The sequence below is a fragment of the Herpailurus yagouaroundi genome, unplaced genomic scaffold, assembly GCF_014898765.1.
Source record: "Herpailurus yagouaroundi ecotype Mexico unplaced genomic scaffold, PumYag 188, whole genome shotgun sequence".
Classification (NCBI taxonomy): domain Eukaryota; kingdom Metazoa; phylum Chordata; class Mammalia; order Carnivora; family Felidae; genus Herpailurus; species Herpailurus yagouaroundi.
The window spans coordinates 15,693,532-15,715,462 of record NW_024412419.1 but is presented as its reverse complement, the minus strand read 5'-3'; the positions used below and the strand labels follow the sequence as shown (position 1 = coordinate 15,715,462).

The 21,931-nt window shown below is 41.8% G+C and overlaps 1 protein-coding gene across 1 annotated transcript in view; it reads left to right on the top strand.

Moving 5' to 3' along the window:
• MATN3 (matrilin 3) overlaps nucleotides 1-20,914 on the top strand; it is a 23,060-nt gene extending 2,146 nt beyond the window's left edge. The window contains exons 3-9 of the mRNA XM_040496868.1: nucleotides 3,798-4,364; nucleotides 7,399-7,524; nucleotides 8,299-8,424; nucleotides 10,299-10,424; nucleotides 14,068-14,193; nucleotides 17,804-17,914; nucleotides 20,081-20,914. Coding sequence (XP_040352802.1) covers nucleotides 3,798-4,364; nucleotides 7,399-7,524; nucleotides 8,299-8,424; nucleotides 10,299-10,424; nucleotides 14,068-14,193; nucleotides 17,804-17,914; nucleotides 20,081-20,136 — 1,238 coding nt within the window. The 3' untranslated portion in view covers nucleotides 20,137-20,914. The remainder of the gene's footprint in view (nucleotides 1-3,797; nucleotides 4,365-7,398; nucleotides 7,525-8,298; nucleotides 8,425-10,298; nucleotides 10,425-14,067; nucleotides 14,194-17,803; nucleotides 17,915-20,080) is intronic.
• The last annotated feature ends 1,017 nt before the right edge of the window (nucleotides 20,915-21,931 follow it).

Below are 21,931 nucleotides of genomic sequence, written 5' to 3'. Positions count from 1 at the left end.
CCAGGGAGTACCAGGGTTCACAAAGGTTAATTTCAGTGGTAGCCTGCTGGTTGCTCCAGGATGGGAGGAAGGGTGGGGTTGGGAGTGTAGGGAAGCCTTTCTTCTAAAAGGTAACCTTACCTCTTGGTCCTGACCCACCTCCCTTGGGGATGGGACTGGGAGAGGGAGGAGGGATTCTGCATGGGGTGTTCATGTTCCTCCAAAGCAGCACTGGTCCTGCATTACTTGAAATCCAAACTGATCTTGAATGCTAAGCCTTTAATAAACATCACATGTCACCCTTTTTCAAATTGCCTTCTTTCTGCACCCAGAAATTGCTACGCTTTGCTATAGGCTTTTATTTCTAGCAGGACTATCAGAAATCAGAAAAATTGGAAGTATGGAAATCTTTTAGGAAATTCGGATTCTCACTTTCTTGGTTTCTGAGAATCAAAGCGCTGCCTTCTATCTAGTAAAGGGGAGTGAGATTCAAAACCAGTGATATTGCAGAGGGCATCCAATCAGGAAGTAACCAGATGTTCACAGAATGTCTTGCCATCGACGTTGAGCCTCCCTGTATTAGTTTTCTATTGATACTGTTATGAATTAGCACAAACTTCATGACTTAAAAACAGCACATATGTATTAAGTAAGTGTTCTGTAGATCAGAAGTCTCACACTAGTCTCAAAGGGATAAAATTGTGTCAGCAGGGCTGTTTCCCTTTGGGGAAGGTCTAGGGGAGACTGTTTCCTTGCCTGGTTCAGCATGTAGAGGCTGCCTTCACTCTTTGGCTCATGGCCTTTTCCCTATTTTCAAAGCCACCAAAGGCAGGCTGAGTCTCCTCTCCTGCCTCTCTTCCACTTTTAGGGGCCTCTGTAATTACATCAGACCCACCCCAATAGTCCAGGATGAACTCCCTTCTTAAGGTCATTAACTTAATCACATCTGCAAAGTCTTTCTCCCAGATAAAGCAACATACTTATAGGTTCCGGGGATTAGGGCATGGACATCTTTGGGGGGAGGGAGCATGATTCTGTCCACCATATCCCTCTGACACAGGATTCCATGTGAGAAGGAAGGAATCATGCATATTTACTAAAAGAACACAACCGTGGCGTTAGTAAGGACACCATTTGGGTGTTAGTGAAATCATTGTCAAATATGGGCTCACCATGTATTTATCCTTTTACTCCAGTTATGCAGAAATACCTATATCTATGTCCATGGAGGATTTTCAGTATGATTCTTCTTCCTTGTTCCTGATGCATTGTAATCAAGGGATGAAATGAAATTCTGGGGGTTTTTTGTTTTTGTTTTTTAAAAGACTTAATTCCTTTCGACTTAACTAAATACATGACATACAGCATATTTCAGGGTGGTGACTCAGAGACAACAAGCAGGATGTTTACTAGGTACATGAGATAATGTTGATTTTTTTTGTGGTGGAAAATACTGCCTCAGAAAGAGGAAGCCATGCAGTGAAAGGCCCCTTTAGGCTGGGAGTCAGGAAACTTGGAATCTAGTCCATGATCTGCTGTTTTCTGACTCCTACACCTCCCTGAACCTCAGTCGTCTCACCTGTAAAATGGGTATAAAAACAACTTCTGCACCTCTGAAGGTTGTTCACAGAGTTACTGTGTTGGTACAATAACTGTGATCTCTAAGATGTTATTGAAAATAAGGTATGGTTTATTTTTTTAATTGAATACCTCCAGGAAGCTGGATAAAACCAAGAGGATAATTTTGTTTTTATTTTTTTTATTAAGAAAATTTTTTTTAACGTTTATTTATTTTTGAGATAGAGAGAGAGAGACAGAGCATGAACGGGGGAGGGGCAGAGAGAGAGGGAGACACAGAATCCGAAAGGGGCTCCAGGCTCTGAGCTGTCAGCACAGAGCCCGACGCGGGGCTTGAACTCACGGATCATGAGATCGTGACCTGAGCCGAAGTCGGCCGCCCAACCGACTGAGCCACCCAGGCTCCCTGATAATTTTCAGTTTTTAAAGAAAACTATATAGAGGCATCAATCCTGTTCCAGATTGGGCTTTTTCTGTCACAACCCGTCTTGCCTAGGAGTTTGCTTTGAATCCATCTTTTCCCCTAGATCACTGTGTAAATTGCCTTCTTACAGTAGCATCACCTTCCAGCCCCCTGCTAAGAAAGGCGAGAACCCTGGTTGATGCTTCATGCTCAAGCATCAGTTACATTTCCATTTAGGACTTGGTGTGTATGATGAGTGGTGTGTGTGCGTGTGTGCGTGTGTGTGTGTGTGTGTGTGTGTGTGTGTGTGTGTGTGTGTAGAGGAGGAGGAGGAGGAATGAATTGAAAAAGATGCTTAATACCTGGCTTTTCTCTCAGCCAGTCCTGACTTTATGACTTGATTTTGGTGGCTGGGAGAGGGAGGAGTGTAGAATGAGATTGGGGGAGAAAGAGAAGAAGGCAGAGACGGAAACAAAGCTTTGCGGTGTTACTGCAACTTGCTTGGTACTTTTAAGTAGGAAAGATACAAGCTCCTTTGCTTCTGTAGCCCCAGGGCTTAATACGTGGGAGGCCCTCAAGAAAGTATCTGGTGGATGAAAAAAGTGAAAAGGGGGTGACCATGAGAGGTTGGTGGGGGCAGAGGGTGGGCACCAGTGGACGTCTCTGCTTCTGAAAACCAGATACACGCACAGAGTTGGAAGCACAGCGGACATGGGTCAGATTTAAAAAAAATTTTTTTATGTTTATTTATTTATTTTTTTTTTAATTTTTTTTCAACGTTTATTTATTTTTGGGACAGAGAGAGACAGAGCATGAACGGGGGAGGGGCAGAGAGAGAGGGAGACACAGAATCGGAAACAGGCTCCAGGCTCTGAGCCATCAGCCCAGAGCCCGACGCGGGGCTCGAACTCCCGGACCGCGAGATCGTGACCTGGCTGAAGTCGGACGCTTAACCGACTGCGCCACCCAGGCGCCCCTATGTTTATTTATTTTTGAGAGAGAGAGAGAGAGAGAGAGAGAGAGAGAGAGAGAGAGACCGAGCGAGCAGGGGAAGGGCAGAGAGGGAGGAAGACAGAATCCCAAGTAGGCTCCGTACCATCAGCACAGAGCCCAATGCAGGGCTTGAACCCATGAACCGTGAGATCATGACCCGAGCTGAAACCAAGAGTTGGACACTTACCCGACTGAGCCACCCAGGCATCCCACATGGGTCAGATTAAGTTGTCATTCTTCCCACTCTCAGGCTTGTGGGGCCCCAGAGTTTGCTAAACCTGATGAATGATGAGAAGGAGGGGGCATTTAGGGCTTCCCTTGGGTCAGTTTTTCCTTAGCACTGGAGTAGGAGAAGGAAATCTCCAGAAAAGCAGTAGTGTGCTCGCCTTGAACTGCAACATTGCCTGAGGTGTCTGTGAGGCCTGGACAGTGTGCAGGTAGGCTGTCCTGAGCTCACCTTTCACACCATTTAGGGACACTGTCCCATTGGCTCATGGCCAAGGTGCCTGAGAAAGAGCTGGAATCCATTCATTCCTGGGAGTCAAGAGGAATCTTGGGAACAAAACTTGAAGCAGAGGGATGAGGTTCTAGGTGAAATTTTGGGGTTCAGCCAGCCTGTAGGTGAGATATTTGGAGAAACTTCACCCCCCCGATGTGAATTCTTAGTAAGGAATTCGGATGGCCTTGGAGTTTTCAACGTCTAAAGGGAGGATGGTCTTGGGGGAAGATAACAGACAGTGGGGTCTCCAACACCAGGGCTCTCTGGGTGTGAGGATGACTCCATTGCTGATTGGGATCAGATTATTGGTTAGTCATACCTGTTTTCCCACACCCTCCTTTGCAGGTGTTTGCAAGAGCAAGCCCTTGGACTTGGTGTTTATCATTGATAGCTCTCGCAGTGTGCGGCCCCTGGAGTTCACCAAGGTGAAAACCTTTGTCTCCCAGATAATCGACACTCTGGACATTGGGGCGGCGGACACACGGGTGGCGGTGGTGAACTATGCTAGCACCGTGAAGATTGAGTTCCATCTCCAGACCCACTCGGATAAGCAGTCGCTGAAGCGGGCTGTGGCCAGGATCACACCCTTGTCTACAGGCACCATGTCGGGTCTGGCTATCCAGACAGCGATGGATGAGGCCTTCACGGTGGAGGCAGGAGCTCGGGGGCCCACATCCAACATCCCTAAGGTGGCCATCATTGTGACAGACGGAAGACCTCAGGACCAGGTGAATGAGGTGGCCGCTCGGGCCCGGGCATCTGGTATTGAGCTCTATGCTGTGGGCGTGGACCGGGCAGACATGGAGTCCCTCAAGATGATCGCCAGTGAGCCCCTAGATGAGCATGTTTTCTATGTGGAGACCTATGGGGTCATTGAGAAACTTTCCTCTAGATTCCAGGAGACCTTTTGTGGTAAGTCTTTGCTCCTAAATAGAAAAGATGTTGTATTCAGACACTGTGTATCCAAAGAAAAAGAAATAAAAGATTTATTCTTTTTTTTGGGGGGGGGGGTGGAAACTCTATGGAAAACCAAAATATAAGCAGTGCTTTTCTTGTTTTTTTTTTTACCAACATAAACACACTTTGTTGGTTTAGGAATATAGAGTTGCTTTATATGTAACTTGGTTTGCTCATAAAATCTTCATGTTTGCATTAGAAATGTGAAGGTCTAGAAATATCCAGGATAAATGATCCTGCTGTTCCCTGATGGGGTCAGAGAAAAATAAAAATAAAAAACTCAAGACACCTCTTTTCTCCCCTTTGCCCACAACTCCATTTTCCCCAGATATTTTCTTCAGCTTTACCATCTCTGGATGTCACAGAATTCTACCTGTTTTCCTGCAGAAAACAAGGAGCAGCAGCTGTCTGTCTGTCCATGGAAGGATCAGCTGGCCTGTTTTCCAGTGTAACTGGCAGTCAGGGTTCTGCTTATTCCCTAGATACACTAGTTTTCAGATTTTGTTCTTCCTCTGACTATTCTTCATGGAGGGATGGGATTAGGAATTAGGGAGGTTGGGATTTCAGCTCACTTGTGAGGTAGCAAGAAGCAGATTAAAAAAAATCATTGTTACTGTCCTTCTGTCTTTTTCCCTTTAGGATGGAGTTTGAATATGAGTATGTTAATTAAAAAAAATTTTTTTTTAATGTTAATTTATTTATTTTTGAGACAGAGACACAGAGACAGAGCATGAGCAGGGGAGGGGCAGAGAGAGACAAAGACACAGAATCTGAAGCAGGCTCCAGGCTCCGAGCTGTCAGCACAGAGCCTGCCTGACCCAGGGCTCAAACTCACGAACCGGGAGATCATGACCTGAGCCAAAGTTGGATGCTCAACAGACTGAGCCACCCAGGCACCCCTGAGCATGCTAATTTAATTGGAACTTTTAGCAGTCAAATCCATGAATATGAATTTACTTAAGGCTGGGCTTTATTTTTAGTCACTGATCAGAGTTATGAATGTGTGAGACTCATACTTTTTTAAGTTTCTTTTTTCTACTATCTATCTATCTGTCTGTCTATCTTTCTCTATCTATATTCATGCTTTAGTTTTTAAAATCATGAAGAGGTATAGTCTTTCAAAGCCCTCCCTGGAGTTATCCAAACAGGTATGGGCAAATTTTTAGTTCAGGTGAATTTTATTATTTTTATTTTTTATTTTTAGTTTTTTAATTTATTTTGAGAGAGCGAGTGTAGGCATGTATGTGTGTGCGCGCGTGCATATGAACAGAGGGGTGGTGGAGAGAGAGGGAGAGAGAGAATCCCAAGCAGACTCCATGCTGTCAGGACAGAGCCCCATATGGGACTTGATCTCACAAACCATGAGATCATGACCTGAGCTGAAATCAAGAGTTGAATGTTTAACCAACTGAGCCACCCAGGTGCCCCTGGTTCAGGTGAATTTTAAAATGTAGATACCGTTTGCTGTGTAATCTATTCCCCATCTCTTTATTTGATGTGTATTAATTAATCACTGATGATATGAAGATAAAGATATTCCTTCCTTACTATCAAGCAATAAAAATAGTTTGGGGGTGGTGATGAGACAAACAAGTGAATCGATAATTACAATTGCAAATTTCAAGGAGTCTTTATATCAGAATTAATGTGGAACTCAGCAATCACCAGTTTGTCAGGAAATGGGAGATGAAGTCTTGGTCTGGAGCTAAGTTTGGCCTCATCTCAACCAGACCTGGCTGGTGGCCCCTTGTCTTTCCTGTCCCGAGACACTGGGCCTTCACAAGCTATCCTTGGCTTTGGTGGCATCTACTTAGTATTCATTGGTTTCTCAAAAGAACATGGCTTTCTTTCTCCCAGGAAAACCCCTTATGCTTGTGGGTGAGAGATTTTCCATAAAGAGGCTGGTCTGTGGCAGAGTTGGGTCTCACAGCTAGCACCTGGGTTTGGGCTTGAAGGCCATAAAGTAGCAAGTGGTGAGTGGCAATCTTTTCCTTTTGGTACAAAAGGCCTGCTTGTTCTGGGGGAAAAAATCCCCTGTCTATGGAAAAAAGACTGAGGGCCAGCTTGTTGTAGTCAACGGGTTGGAAAGATCATCCCATGAAAAGGCCCTTCTTGGGCAAATATTAGCCTTGACCTGTTGCCAAAGCAGTCGAGGCTGGGTTACCTGCCCAGGGATGCCAGCCTCCTCCAACAGTCCTCCTTGGTTTCTCAGAAATGACTAAATTCATTGATTCTTCTTCAAGGCGTGTCACTAGGGAAAAAAAAAATCCAATGAGATATTAACAACTCCAGGAGTGAAACGATGGGTATGGAGTTTAGCTAACATAATCTCATTTATTCTGGTCTTCCTTTTCTTTTCACCTGCTTGCATCAAGCATGTGAGTTTATTCTCCTTGCAGATATTAGAGGCCCTGAAGTTTCATACATAAACATTTGGGCTCAAGCTCCATGCTGCACATTCAGGCATTGCCCTCCACCATTTGCATGTTCAAATATGTATTGCCGCCCAAGAGTGAGAGAGTTCCAGGCCCAGAGGGATGCCTGCCTGTGACTTCTGTTTTGACACAAATGATAGAGCCCTTGGAAACCAGATCTCTGGCTGCAATAGGCCAGCTAGCTCGTAGACCTTCAAGAAGTACATTGTAGTTCTCCCCATGTCTTGCATTTGGGAAGTAAAAAGTCTTTTTTCGTGAACAGGTGGATAAATTGAAGACCTGACCCATGTAAGTACTTGGCTTTGGCTCCCAATTCAAAATTTCCTTTCTCTTTGAGAGAGTTGACAATAAAATCTGTAATTTTAAATTCATAACATTATTAGTTGAAGAGTGGTATTTCTAATAAGCCAGAGGCCAAAAACAAATACCCAGTGTTTATAGTGAACTATAATTGGAGAGGAACCCAGAGAGTGATGTCTCTCTGACATGGAAGAGAGTTATCTGGAATGTGTCTTACGTGTCGATACTGACTATTGTAAACTTCCTGTGCACAGCCCTGGACCCGTGTGCACTTGGCACACACCAGTGCCAGCACGTGTGCATCAGTGATGGGGAAGGCAGATACCACTGTGAGTGTAGCCAAGGATATTCCCTGAACGCTGATATGAAGACATGCTCAGGTGAGGCTTGCTCAGGGATGGTGTCTGACTGCTACTTACCTAGGGACCTACTCTCTAGGGTTTGGACTGGCCGTATGCTTTTCTCCTGACTGCCTTTTGGTTGGCTTACTCTTGCTTATCCACGTTTTTCCTCCAAAATTGTTGCAGAAAAGTGAGAGGAGAAAAGTGAGGTAATATCTAAATCAGCTTATTTATAGTACTTATTATTAGTTTTAGAGAAAAGGGTTAGTAGGGAAATGGGTTAGGAAGGAAGGGGGCCAACACTTTTGGTCTTTTTGAGGATTTGGAACTTTTCCTGGATTTTACTTAATTAAATACAATCTTCCCTTTTGTCCCTGTGACCAAAGCTGCTTATTGAATTTAGACACAGAAGAAAGTTTAGGGAGGTTCTCATTCATCTAGTATATGAATACTCACATATAATCAATAAAGATGGGAATTAGGTCTATTTTTTTTTAATCCTAGAAAAAAGTTTTTGAGAGGAAGGAAACTTAGAGATTATTTAATTCAACATACTCATTTTATAGACGATGAAATGGAGACACAACAGAGGAAGAAGACTTACCCATGTCATAGGGTCTGTTAGTGAAAGAGCTAACACAGGACTTTAGTTCCCAACCTCCTGTCCTGTAGTCTTCCTGTTGTGCTGAGCTGCCTTGTTTCAGTAGCAGTGTGTGTGTGTGTGTGTGTGTGTGTGTGTGTGTGTGTGTAGTGGCTCAATTAATTTACCACGTTTTCTATGTGTTTACATTTGTCCCGATCATCTTTTGATAGCTATCAATAAGTGTGCTCTTAACACTCATGGATGTGAACACATCTGTGTGAACGATAGAACTGGCTCTTATCACTGTGAGTGCTATGAAGGTTACACCTTGAATGAAGACAAGAAAACATGTTCAGGTAAGTGGGAGAGGAGGGTTTACTTTTGCTACCTCCCTATCTATATGCCTCCCTAGCTGGTGTTGGAGGCGTAGGTCATGCTGACAAGGCACTTGGTTGGTTTTTCTCTCTTGGGGTTTTCCCATTTCTGACTTGCCTAGTAAGTCAGACCAGTCTTATTAGACAAGTCAGAAATGGCAGGATGTATGTATCATGGGCCACACGCATGAGTGTGTTGTTCATTTCCATCTCTGTACCCAGCCCTTTCAGTGCTTTCCAGATGCTGAAGACAGTTTTTAGTAGGTTAAAATCAAAGAACGCTCCACAAGGTATTTATTACCTACCATGGGAAAAAAACAGTTACTTCATAGCGGAGAAACCTGGCAGGCATTACTTGAACCAAGTGGTCAGAGTGAACACCTCCAGTAATGCCCTGTGGTGACATCATGCATCTCCTGACATGATGTCCTGAGGGCACCATAGTACTTCTGTTGTATTCTTGCTAAACATCCAGAATCATGAGGAAACTTCAAACAAACCTAAACTTGGAGACATTCTACAAAGTGATTTTCCACCGTTTCTCAGAAGTGTCAAGGTCATGAAAGATAAAGACTGAGCTAGGGACATGTGACGATGAAATGCAATGTGAGTCCTAGATTGGATCCTGGACCAAGAAAAGGACATTAGTGGCAGAACAAATGGTAAAATTTGAATGAGGGTCTGTAGATTAATTAATAGTACTGTGTCAGCGTTAATTTCCCAGTTTTGATCATTGTACCACTGTTGTATGGGATGCTAACATTTGGGGAGATGGGTGAGTACAGGAATTTTTGTACTATTTTTGGAACTTTTTCATATGCCTTGCGATGATTTCAAAGTGAAAAGTTTAAAGATAAAAAGTAGTTGAAAAGTATCCTGTCTGCATGCAGAAAAGTGCACTGAGTTTGGGTCTTGAGTTCTGATGCTGCTCTGAGTCAGTTGGTTTCCTTTGGATTCAGCTTATTTGGATTCAGCTTATTCCTCACTTATTTATTTATTTTTTTTTACTGTTTATTTATTGTTGAGAGAGAGACAGAGTGTAAGCGGGGAAGGGGCAGAGAGAGAGGGAAACACAGAATCCGAAAGAGGCTCCAGGCTCTGAGCTGTCAGCACAGAGCCTGACATGGGGCTCAAACCCACGAATCGCGAGATCATGACCTGAGCTGAAGTCAGACGCTTAACTGACTGAGCCACCCAGGCGCCCCTCAGCTTCCTCACTTAACAGGAGAGGGCTGAATTACAGTTTCTTCAGATTCAAATTTGATGTCTTTCTAAATCTAGTGTAATTAGCCCCATATTTGCTGGTATCCCTGTGATTCAGCGTAAATACAGTAAGTCCTGAAGGAATGCTTTAGAAAGTATTTATGAGATACTTAGATTATAAATTTTTTTTTCAACGTTTATTTATTTTTGGGACAGAGAGAGACAGAGCATGAACAGGGGAGGGGCAGAGAGAGGGAGACATAGAATCGGAAACAGGCTCCAGGCTCTGAGCCATCAGCCCAGAGCCCGACGCGGGGCTCGAACTCCCGGACCGCGAGATCATGACCTGGCTGAAGCCGGATGCTTAACCGACTGCGCCACCCAGGCGCCCCGAGATACTTAGATTATAAAAACTCCTTCTTGGTGATTTTGAAGATCAGTTGGGGAAAGATGAAGAATAAGCACTGTGTGTGCAGGATTTTGCTTAACTCAGCCAACGTCCAGTATGAGCCAGTAGTACGGATGGCTGTGGAAAGTTTGTAATAGGTTTGCCTCTTATATATTTCTAGCTGCAAGTAAGAAGATTGTTATATACGGGTAATACAAAAATTTTCTCCTTTTCATTTCTCTTCTCCTGGACTTCTGTTTGGCAGCTCAAGATCAATGTGCTTTTGGTACACATGGCTGTCAGCACATTTGTGTGAATGACAGAGGTGGGTCTCATCACTGTGAATGCTACGAAGGCTACACTCTGAACGCAGATAATAAAACGTGTTCCGGTAAGGTCCACTGAACAAATTCTTTTGTTGTTGGCTCTTTGTATGGCAGGGACACCAAGTTCCAATTCACGTAGTGAGCGATTCTTAAAGACAGTTTAAAGAGTCGGACTTTCGACCGTCCACGGTACTTATAGACGAAGACACACATAGCTCAGACAGCAGTGAGCTCGCTTCATTTTGCAAATATAGCTCACTTCAGAAATGGGTAGGGAGGGGGGGAGATGAGAAGAGCTAATTGAATGTAGGGTCTTTATCCAGGAAAATTTTATAGCTCTGTATACTGGGGACTTGTAAAGCAAATGGGAACTTTAGAGGAAGTCAGTTGGACAGTAACTATTTGGTGTGATAGGCTGAACTGATCTTTTTCCAATTAAAACTTGGCCAGGAACTTTTCTGTAGTGCTAATCTTAAAGCTGGATCCTTTTAGTAAAGGAGACTTTGTCAATGACTAAATTAGACCCACACAGATCTTCCAGTAAGTTTGAAGTAAGTTGTTCCCTGACAGTTTCTAGATGATCAATCTTCAGTGAATCTGAGCCTTATGACTTGGCCAATCCTCATTAATTTGATTTAAACTCACTGGCAGAACAGGGTGGCATTTATAATGTAAAAACACTTTCTAAGAGAAATTTGTGCCTCTCAAGGCGGTGTTTAATTTTGGCATATTCAAACTTTTAAATAAGATTTTTATGTATATGTTCCTATCCCTTGAGGAGAGATATTATGTGACCTTTTGAAGAGAGAATAAGGGAAATGGCAAATCACCAATTCCCTTTAAAAAAAAAAAAAAAGAGGGGCGCCTGGGTGGCTGAGTTGGTTAAGCATTCGACTTCAGCTCAGGTCATAATCTCCCTGCTCGTGAGTTCGAGCTCCGCATTGGGCTCTTTGCTGTCAGCCTGGAGCCTGCTTGGGATCTTCTGTCCCCCTCTCTCTGCCCCTCTCTGGTTCTCTCTCTTTCTCTCTCTCAAAATAAATAAATAAACAAACTTAAAAAAAAATGAGAAAAATAGGGGTGCCTGGGTGGCTCAGTCAGTTAAGCGTCTGATTCTTGATCTCAGCTCAGGTCTTGAGATCAGGGTCCTGAGTTCAAGCCCCATGTTGGTCTCCACACTGGGCATCCAGCCTACTTAAAAAAAAAAAAAGAAAAGAAAAAGAAAACAAAACAAATCAATTAAAGAATACTGAGTACCTATTTTTTTTCCAGGACTGTGCAAAATGCTGTGGGGATGTAAAGAAATGCATTTTGTGTCTCTGAGCAACTTCTAGACTGGGTGCAAAGAGAACCAACACCTTGAGAAAGCAGAGACTAGCCAGGAAGAGGGATAGACAGTAACCGAGGGCTGTAGATGCTGGGGAGGTGGGCTGCCTGGAGAAGGGTATGGAGTGGGTAGGGCAGGAGGTGAGCCGTGAGGATGGTGAAGGTTTAGACAGAGGACTGGAGAGCTAGATGGCCAAGGGGAGTGGCTTGTGTTGGTTTGCTCAGTGATAGGACTAAGTCCATTGGGGTGGAGAAGCCTCATGGCTGTACTTCTCAAACTGGTTACAAATATCCCACTTGGTACCTTAAGCCACCAGGAACACTGAAGACCTCGAAAGAGGAAACTAAAACAAATGTACACTTAAATTAACAGATATTATGGAATAAAGTAGAACATTTTATTTTGAAAAAATCAAAGAAAGTGTTCAGTTAGGGCAGACTACCCCAGGCAATACTCCCAGGTCACAATATCCAACATTCTTCAGTGCCTGCTGTATGCTGTGCATGGTTCTAGGCATTTGCTGTGAGCAACTTTATGAGGAAACAAGGCACAGACAGGTTGAATAACTTGGCCCTGGTCACTCAGCTAGTGAGTAGCAGAGTGAGGATTTGAACCCAGGCCCTTACTCTGGTGGTTACACATGCTCTCAAACACCAAGCCATACTGTTTCATGGTTGCAAAGGTAGCTAGAAGAGCAAGGCCAGGTTGTGGAAAGTTAGTGTTTATATATTTTAAAGTAATGATGGATACTGTTCTAAAGCTGGGGTACGTAACCTGGGTCCCATCCCCTCCAATGGTCTGCTTTCCCCTGCTGGCTGGTAGCAAGGCTTGTAGATTAAATGTGGAGCCCCAGATTGGGGGGGTTGGGGGTGGAGGCATGGCCCGTTGTTGTCGGTAGAGCCGCTGGTAGCCTGGGATGAGGGGAAAAATGAAACATTCTGCTATTTGGCATTTTGCTAGAAAAATCTGAAGTAATGAAGGGGAATATCAATGTTAAAGATGGAAAGATGATCTATGAATAAATTATGTAGAGACTTTCATTTCACTCAAAGCTCTTTTATTAAAAAAAATTGTTTTTAATGTTCATTTATTTTTGAGAGAGACAGAGACAGAGTGTGAGTGGGGGAGGAGCAGAGAGAAAGGGAGGAAGACACAGAATCCGAAGCAGGCTCCAGGCTCTGAGCTGTCAGCACAGAGCCGGATGCAGGGCTTGAACTCATGAACGGTGAGATCATGATCTGAGCTGAAGTCGGACGCTTAACCAACTGAGCCACCCAGGTGCCCCAAAGCTCTTTTATAGGCAATAGTGAGCCATGGACGTTTCCTGAGTGTGGAGGAACACTTAAGAGTTAGAGGGGGACAAACCAGTTAGGTTGGTCTCCTGTGATGTTGGACGAAGAACCTGTGTTTCCATGAAAGACTTTCTGGGTTTATTAAGGGAGACCTGCTGTTTTCATTTGTCCTGGGCCAGTGTGGACATGGGACCAGACAAGCACAGCACTTTTGTCTGCTCTCCACTCAAATCTGGGCAAACCATCTACCTCCTTGTAATATATTTACTGTGACAGATAATAAACCCCTCACTATCCAAACATACACATCTCCTCACCATCATCACTGTTATTGCTATCTCTTTGTGTATGTGTGCATATGTGCTCAGGCTCGTGTTTTCTCTCCCACTTTGTACACTTTTTTTTTTAATGTTTATTTTTTGAAAGAGAGTGCAAGCCAGGGAGAGGCAGAGAGAGAGAGAGAGAGAGAGGGAGAGAGAAATCCCAGGCAGATTCCATACTGTCCATGCAGAGCCTGTCGCGGGGCTCGAACACACAAACTATGAGATCATGACCTGAGCCGAAACCCAGAACTGGACACTTAACTGACTGAGCCACCCAGGCACCCTTTTCCCACTTTGTACACTCTTAAAGCCAGGCCGTTGGTCAACACAGCATCAAATTTAGCTCCATGTGCAAGTAGGTCTCCAATACATTATTTTTGGTGATGGTGATGATGATCCACGTGTGGCTGGAGATGTTGGAGGCATTTGTGGTCATCAGGAAAAGCCAAAGGTAAGGTCTGAGCCATATAATCAAAGTCAGAACTGGCCGGGAGCAAGGCAGGAAAGAAAGAGAAGGCACCCCCTAGATATCTGCAAGAAATGAAAGGGAAAAGGGGGGAGCCAGGAAAAGGCGAGGCTAGAGGCATGTGAGATGTAGAACAGGAAAACAGGTTTTCTCCTGAAAAGTGGGAGATTTGTTGCTGACAACTGAAGGGTTCATCCTCAGCATCTGTTGCCTCCACACCGAAGCTTTTCTCACCCAGAAATCTGCGTTTGGTTTCCTGCTGTAACTTGGGAATATTTTCTTTCCTGCCGTGCTCCTGGCCAGTTCTCAGCAAGTGTGCTCTGGGCTCTCACGGCTGCCAGCACATCTGTGTGGATGACGGGGCAGCGGCCTATCACTGCGAGTGTTATGCCGGCTACACCTTGAATGAAGACAGGAAGACGTGCTCAGGTAAAGACTGGACTTCAAGCCTATGTCATTTGGAAGGACAATCTTCCAGGAGAAAGCCTTCCTCTCCAAGTCTGAAGCACAGTCCTGATTGTTCCTCCCAGTCCGAATCCTCCAGTGGCTCCCAGTTGTCTTCAGAACGAAACCATTCTGCCCACGGCCATTCATCCCTCGTGGGTCCTTCCTCTGTCTTTGTTTCTCTTTCTAATCAAAGTCCCGCCCTAAGTTAGAGTTTCTGTTGTGGTGGTGGTAAGACACATAACATACAACTTCACATTTTAAACATTTTTAAGATGTTTTAAAAGTATAGTTAAGTGGAGTGCATTCCTATTGTGCAACCATCCCACACTCCAGCCATAGCACTTGATCATTGCAAACTGAAGCTCTGTACCTGTCCCCTCTCTCCCTGCCCCTGGTGACCTCTCTTCTTCACCGGGTCACTCCCTTTATCCCCAGATTCGTTCCTTTCCACGTCCTGTGCTCCACCACGTGGATATTCCGGAAACATGCCCTGCCCGTTTCCACCCTCTGCTGGGATCCCCTTCCCTTGCCGCTTTTGCTCGTCAAAATCCAAGAACCGCATCCTTGCCAACATTTGGTTTTGTTGCATTAATTTTTTGCCAGTCTCATCGATGCAAAAAAGTATCTCCCCGTGGTCTTTATTTCTTTCATTTCCTGGTTGCTAGAGATGTTAAGCACCTCTTCCTGTATTTTTTGGTCATTTCAGTTTCTTATTGGGAAATGCTATTTATGCCCTTATTTTTCTATCTGGTTATTTGTATTTTTCTTACTGACTCAAAGGAACTCTTCACATCTCTGGATATAAATTTTTTGTGTGTGTGTGTTGGAAATATCTTCTAGACTGTGTTTATATTTTTACTAAAGGATGTGTCTACAGCAGTATTCATAATATTTTCATTAGTGCAGTAACTTTATTAGTGTTTGTTTTCAATATGCTTCATTACCTGCATAAGTGTTCTCTAAATTACTTTGTGTGAATCGAATACTGCAAAAGAGTGTTTGTTTGTTTCCTTAATTTCCAGGCCTAGTTTTAATTTTACCCCCTCTACCAGGGTTCCCCTTCTATTTCTGTTGAGCTCCGCCCTCTTTCAATGCGGGATGCCTTGTGTTGTGATTACTTGTGTGTTCCTTCAACCATTCCTTCATCCATTCGGCAAATAGAGTGCCTACTATGTGCTAGGCACTCGGTATATAATTGTGAACAAAATAAGTATGGTCTTCGATAATAGTCTAAGGGGAAAAGACAAGGAAGTGACAATTTATAAATGAAATAAGAGCCAGGGGTAAAGAACAGGGTCCTCAGACAGTGTGGGTTGGGGGAGTGCCTGGATGAGGAAGTGACATCTGAGACCCGAGCATCAGCCATAGTTAGGTTGGGATTGGGGGGCTGGCGGATGCAGGAAGAGCAATGCCACAGTCTGTGCTTGTGCGGTGGTGGCTTTGGTGGGAGAGGAGGGGAGAGAAGCCAGTGTGAGGGAAGCATGACCAGCTAGAAGAAGCGTGGTATTAGATAGCTGGGAGAGTGAGGCAGGGGCCAAGTCCTGCTGATCTACTGGGGTGAGGGCAAGGAGTTTATATTTTATTCTATGGGAAATGGGAAGTCCCTGGAGAGTTTTAAGCAGCAGAGGCATTCTGTTTATATTTTCACAAGTCACCCTACCTGCTGTGTGGATTGCAGGGGATGAAAAGCAGAAGACGGGGCCAGTCGGAGGCTGTTGCAGTGGTCCCAGTTTGGAGAGGAGGGTGGCAGTGGTGACAGAAGCAAGATGATTTCAGATACTTTTCAGAGGCAGAATGAACAGGAACCAGGGAATAGGGCAGGAGAGGAATAAGGATGATTTTCCTATTTCAGCCTTGAGCAGCTGGGAGGAGGATGGGGTATCTCCGTTGAGGTGAGGTAGACTGAGGCTGAAGCAGATTTGGGGAGCAAAGTCAGAGTTTGGGACTTGTATGTTTATGCTCCTGTAGACTGTGAATTCCAATCCCTGAAGATAGTAGATGTCTGTATTCCTAGCATCCTCCATGGCCCCTGACAGTTACTTGGTAATTACTTCTTCATTTGAAGTACGGATGGATCAGCTTCTTGAGGAGGGCGAGGGTAATAGGGAGCAGCTTGCTTCTAGAATTTGAGTATGTCAGGGTACTGTCACCCTATCTAGGTGTTTAATCCTCAGAAACATCAGTCTTGGGCATTTTTTCTTCTCCTGGAAAATGGGGATTCCAGTATAATTTATGACGGGTTAGGTAACGACCTCACTTGTCTAGCCATTCACTTATTTTCTCAGCAAGTGTTCGTGGAGCTACTCATATATCTAGTACCCTGTCAGGTCCTGAGGAAGGAATGGGAGACAAATCAATGTTTTTGTAGTTTGCAGTGTATAAGTCTTGTACTTCTTTTGTTAAATTTTTCCTAAAGATTTTATTTTTTGATGATATTGTGAATGGATCTATCTCTCAACTTTCAATTGTGCTATATCCTAGTTTTAAATTTTCTATGGAGTGTTTTAATTAGAATACCCCGCTAAGCCCTTGCCCTCATAGAGCTTATAGTCTATCAGGCGAGATAACACTGGAAAAGTATTCTAAGTGCCAACTATATGCTCGGTACAGGGATGATGGGCATGTACTTAATTTCAGTAGCTACTTTCTGGCTTCCTGACTGACTGGTTTGGACTGGCTATCCTTAAAAGTCAGCAGGATTTGGACAGGTAGGTAGATTATATTTAATCAAGTGAATTTATGGTCCCCTCAATAGCCTATCTTTATGGTCCCCTCAATAGCCTATCTTTGTAGAATGTAGGAGAAAATGTGGGAGCAAAGGACCACTCCCTGTCCTCAGGCGGTGGTACCACCCGACTGCAAGATTGTATACCAGTCTTCAGACCTGGGAAGTTACTCTTACTTCTGTTAGGCAACTTTGGGGGCTGTGATACTGAGTAGGAATAGCTGCCTCACTGTATTTCACAGAGAATTAGAAGTTAGCATTATCATTCTCCCAGGTTCTTTGCTTAAATGTTGATACCAACCTGAAGTTTTTAGTTCCAAAGTATTTATGGGTAAGAACTAGAACTCTCAATTCAGACCATCCAATAGAATAAGAGTCTGTATAGGACATCAGGAATTATCCTTGAATTTAATCCCTTTATTTCATTTTATTCATTTAATCCTTGAATATTTTGGCCAAAAAGAGAACTGTTTTCCTCATTTTCATGTCTTAATAAGGACACAGTATCATAATAAGATTAATTACCTTAGCTCTGTATGTTTGGCTTGCGCCTACATCAACTTTTTAAAATTTTCCTTCATATCACAGAAAGTTTCCAACGATCACAAAAGTATAGAGAATATAGTGAACTCTCATATAACCAACACCCAGCTTTGGCAACTGTAAGCACTTCCCAACATCTAATTCAATTTCTTCTGTGACATTAGCATTCCAAAGTATTTTCTCCTCTTTCTGTGTGCTTATACCCTTTTACCTCCTGGAAAATGCATTTAGGTAAGTCTTAAAAATGGAAGTATTGAATTGTAGATTTTCTGACTTGCTATGATTTCTAATTAGCTGTAACATTTTGTATACTGTCATCATCAGCCATTCAAGAAGCACGAAGACTCATCTCCACAGAAGATGCTTGTGGATGTGAAGCCACTCTGGCATTCCAGGATAAGGTCAACTCCTATCTGCAGAGACTGAACGCCAAACATATCCTTTCCGGAAGGTTTTCTGCTTCTGCTTTAAGCCACCCTCGGTAGTACAACTGAGCCAAACATTTTAGGACATTCCATGGGATAAGGGCCCTATTCATTACATTGTAAGATGAGCAATAGTAATACAGTGTTTATTTTTTTAGAGTTCTTTTAAAATATTTTAATAGACTGTTTTGCCCAGTTAGTATTTACATGTTAAAAGCTGCCTATTTGTTTCTCTAGTGCTTTTCCAGTAGTATATGCTAATTGAGTTCTTATTAACAGATGGAGCTATTATGCTAGGATCCCTTAATATGGCTCAGTTCAGAATCTGTGCATGTACAGAATGAGTTAGCTGACTAGTGAGGCAATAGCTCAGACAGCACATATACTGGCTAGCCAAGTGGTCAAAAGCAGATTTCAAAATGTAACATGTAAGAAATGTGTAAGATTTCAAAATGTACCATCTAAGAAACTATAAAAATCAGTTATTTTATTTTTAATTTTTTTAAATATTTATTTATTAAAAAAAATTTTTTTTCAATGTTTATTTATTTTTGGGACAGAGAGAGACAGAGCATGAATGGGGGAGGGGCAGAGAGAGAGGGAGACACAGAATCCAAAGCAGGCCCCAGGCTCTGAGCTGTCAGCACAGAGCCCAACACGGGGCTTGAACTCACAAACCTTGAGATCATGACCTGAGCTGAAGTCGGACGCTCAACCGACTGAGCCACCCAGGCACCCCTAAAAATCAGTTCTTTAACCAAAGGAGTAATTCAGGAAAAGTCCTTTTTCTTAGACAGCTCAAGTTAACAACACTGTCTCTAGGGATCTTAGAGGAATGGTATTCAGATGGTGATAGGGACATGGGGGTGGTGCACAGAAAGTTGTACCAAATTCATTTGCAAATCCTTAAGTTGACCTGCCTAAAATGCTACAGGGACTCAGTTGGCATTCTCTGTTCCCATTTCTCACTTCACATTGCTGTTCTCCTGACTTTACACCAGGAAGGCAGCCTCGATCTTCTACCAGCCTCAATCTTCTAAGGTGAACTTCTTGGAAAAGTAAAATCTCCAGAGAACCAACAAAGGGATGGATGGTTCAACAGTTTTTAAATCAAGGCCTCATAAACACCACTGCCCCAATTTATTCCATTAAGAGATACTTTTCCAATTAAAGTTTGCCTTTCATCTTTCATTTTTAGTAATTTTATGCCAAAATTTGTAATTTGTTGTTTGATCAATTACATGCTCATATTAGTTGTAATGATAACTCAATCCAGATGATTAAAAATACTGGAGGCCTTATGGTCAAAGAAAATTAATTTAAAGGTAATTTCAATATCAATGTTTATGTGCCTGTTGTTTGTGTTAAGTTTATTTCAAAGAAGTGTTAATAGAGATCAAGAAAAGATTTCCAAGATTCAAAGTAGAATAAAATTCTGTGGAGAAAGGAGAAAGTAAATATAAAGTCAAGGAAATACAAATTCCTTTATTTTAAATATTTTATTTTGGAAGAATGATAGTAGGTATTGATTCAGTGTGGTATTAATATTACATAGGACATTTGGAAAACTAATTTAGATTTTATTTTAAAAAATCAGCATTTTTAAAATGGCAGAAATTACATATTTTGTAACTAAAATTTATGATGAAAATTTTCATCTAATTTAAATATGCACAAGGCAGCATTTATTTGTCAAAATTATTTTAGGGGATCGGAGCAAAAAGTTTGAAGACAAGGGCTCTGTATCATCTCTGAAGACCACTGCTTTGTAACAGGACTCTAACGAACAGAACTTAGGAGTTTTAGGTTAAATTAGATTTTGCTGAGAAAATAATTTCACTCTTTTTCTTCTTTATTTACAATAGAATGTAATTATTTTCATTTATCTTGTATTTAAGTGTATGAAACTGTGTTTCTGTTTTCTCATGTTTAAAAATAAGGGTACCTTGGCTCAGTTGGTTGAACGTCAGACTTCAGCTCAGGTCACGATCTCATGGTTTGTGGGTTCAAGCCCTATGTTGGGCTCTGTGCTGACAGCTCAGAGCCCAGAGCCTGCTTCGGATCCTGTGTCTCCCTCTCTCTGTGTCCCTCCCCTGCTCATGCTCTGTCTCTCTCTCTCTCAAAAATAAATAAAAAACATTAAAAAAAAAAGACATTGGCCTTAACAACCAGTCACTTGATGACATTTTAGGGAAGCTGCAAGAAAATGAATCTGGACAAATACATCATTAAATTACTCAAAATTTTCACCTGGAAATACGGAGAGCTTGGTGTGTTTGATACTTTTGCATACTTCCATGTTCCTGCTAATATCTGCCCTTGCAATTGCCTGAATATTACTGGATAAACAGTATGAGGATCTTCTAGAGAATCAGTGTCATTTTTTAAAGGAAATAAACATTCACATCCTTAAGAGCAAACTTTAGTGTCTCTAAGCTATGACTGTGAAATGATTGGTAGGAAATAGAATGAAAAGTTTAATATTTCTTTATTTACCAATTGAGCCATTTAATTTTTAAATGTTTATTTTAGTAAGATAACCATACTTACAATGGGAACTTTTGACCTATTTTCTCTTGATAGTATTTATAGTATAAACCAGACTTACTACTCAGAGTGTAAATTGTATGGAGTATTTACACATAAAAAAGTTCATATAACTAAATTGAGGTGAATATAATTTAGCACTGTTTAACAATTCATTTTTTGCTTTTTTTTTTTGCTAGAGTATTACTGAAGCTGTGATCAGGGGATTGTAATACATATCTCTAAAAATAGATCAAGTGAACATTACATGAAACATTATAAAAAACATGTAACTAAAGATTTTAGTTTTGAATTAAGAGTGTTATAACTTTATACCAAGGAAAAACTATCCTACTTTATCTTTACTGTTTTACCTTAGGATCCAATCAATAAAATTATATTTTTATAAATGTCACTCTAACAAGTAACAAAAGTAATGTTGTCTTTTTAAATTTTAGTGATAAGCGTAACCATTCTTCACTTATACATTTGATATATGTATTTTATTTTTCAGCTTGAAAGCTTATAGTTTTTAGAGAAACAGTCCTTTAAATTGTGTATTACTGAATTTTTTTTTTTGGTTTGTATTGTCTTTAGTATAATAAAATGTTAATATCTTTACATATTATTGTCATGACTTTTTCTGGCAACCCATATCAATTTTGTCTATTAACATATTTCCTTAAATTACACTGAATTAACAATTATATAACAGTTTCTTATCAAAGGACACAATGTGGTAACTCTTCCTATAATCTCATAACTTTTAAGGTTAAAAACGTAAATTCAGGTTAAATAAGCTTTAATTGAGAATATTTTGGGAGAGGGAATAGAACAAAATTATCTAAATTTGGATAAAATAATGAAGGTATATTAACATAAGCACCTGAAAAATAAATATCACCTACAGATGTAAGCCCAAAATCAGTCAAAAATCTAAAACAGAAACTTTAAAAGGAATAAATGAAAAATAAATACATCAAGGCAGTATACAATATATGAAACATACATGGTTATTTCTCAACATTTTTGAAAGGAGATGACTTAGAGCAGTATTATTTTCCAAACTTATTTCAACACAGAATCCGTAATATCTATTAATATATCATAGAGAAAAGATGCTATAGAAGGAATAAATGAGAAGTCACGTGCAAGCACTAGGGGAAGGTATTTAAAGAGATGATTTTTCGAGTGTGACCACCAACAACCAGTTTCAATTTACCATCTCTTAAACTTGACCAGTTGATTGGAATCCCGTGACTTAGACAGTTCTGGTTTGTTTCATGAGTCCAGTATAGGGAGCTTGTGCACAGGTGCCAACATATCTTCAGAATTCAGCTTGATGCTGAAAAAACAGATACACACATTTGAAAGCAAATATATTCTCTGAATGGGATGGGGGTTACGTTTGGAAAGAGTTTCTCAGGGAGACCTGATTTGTACATTCGGCTAGGCACAATTGGCAGAGAGGACAGGAACATCAGGGGATATATAAGATGGC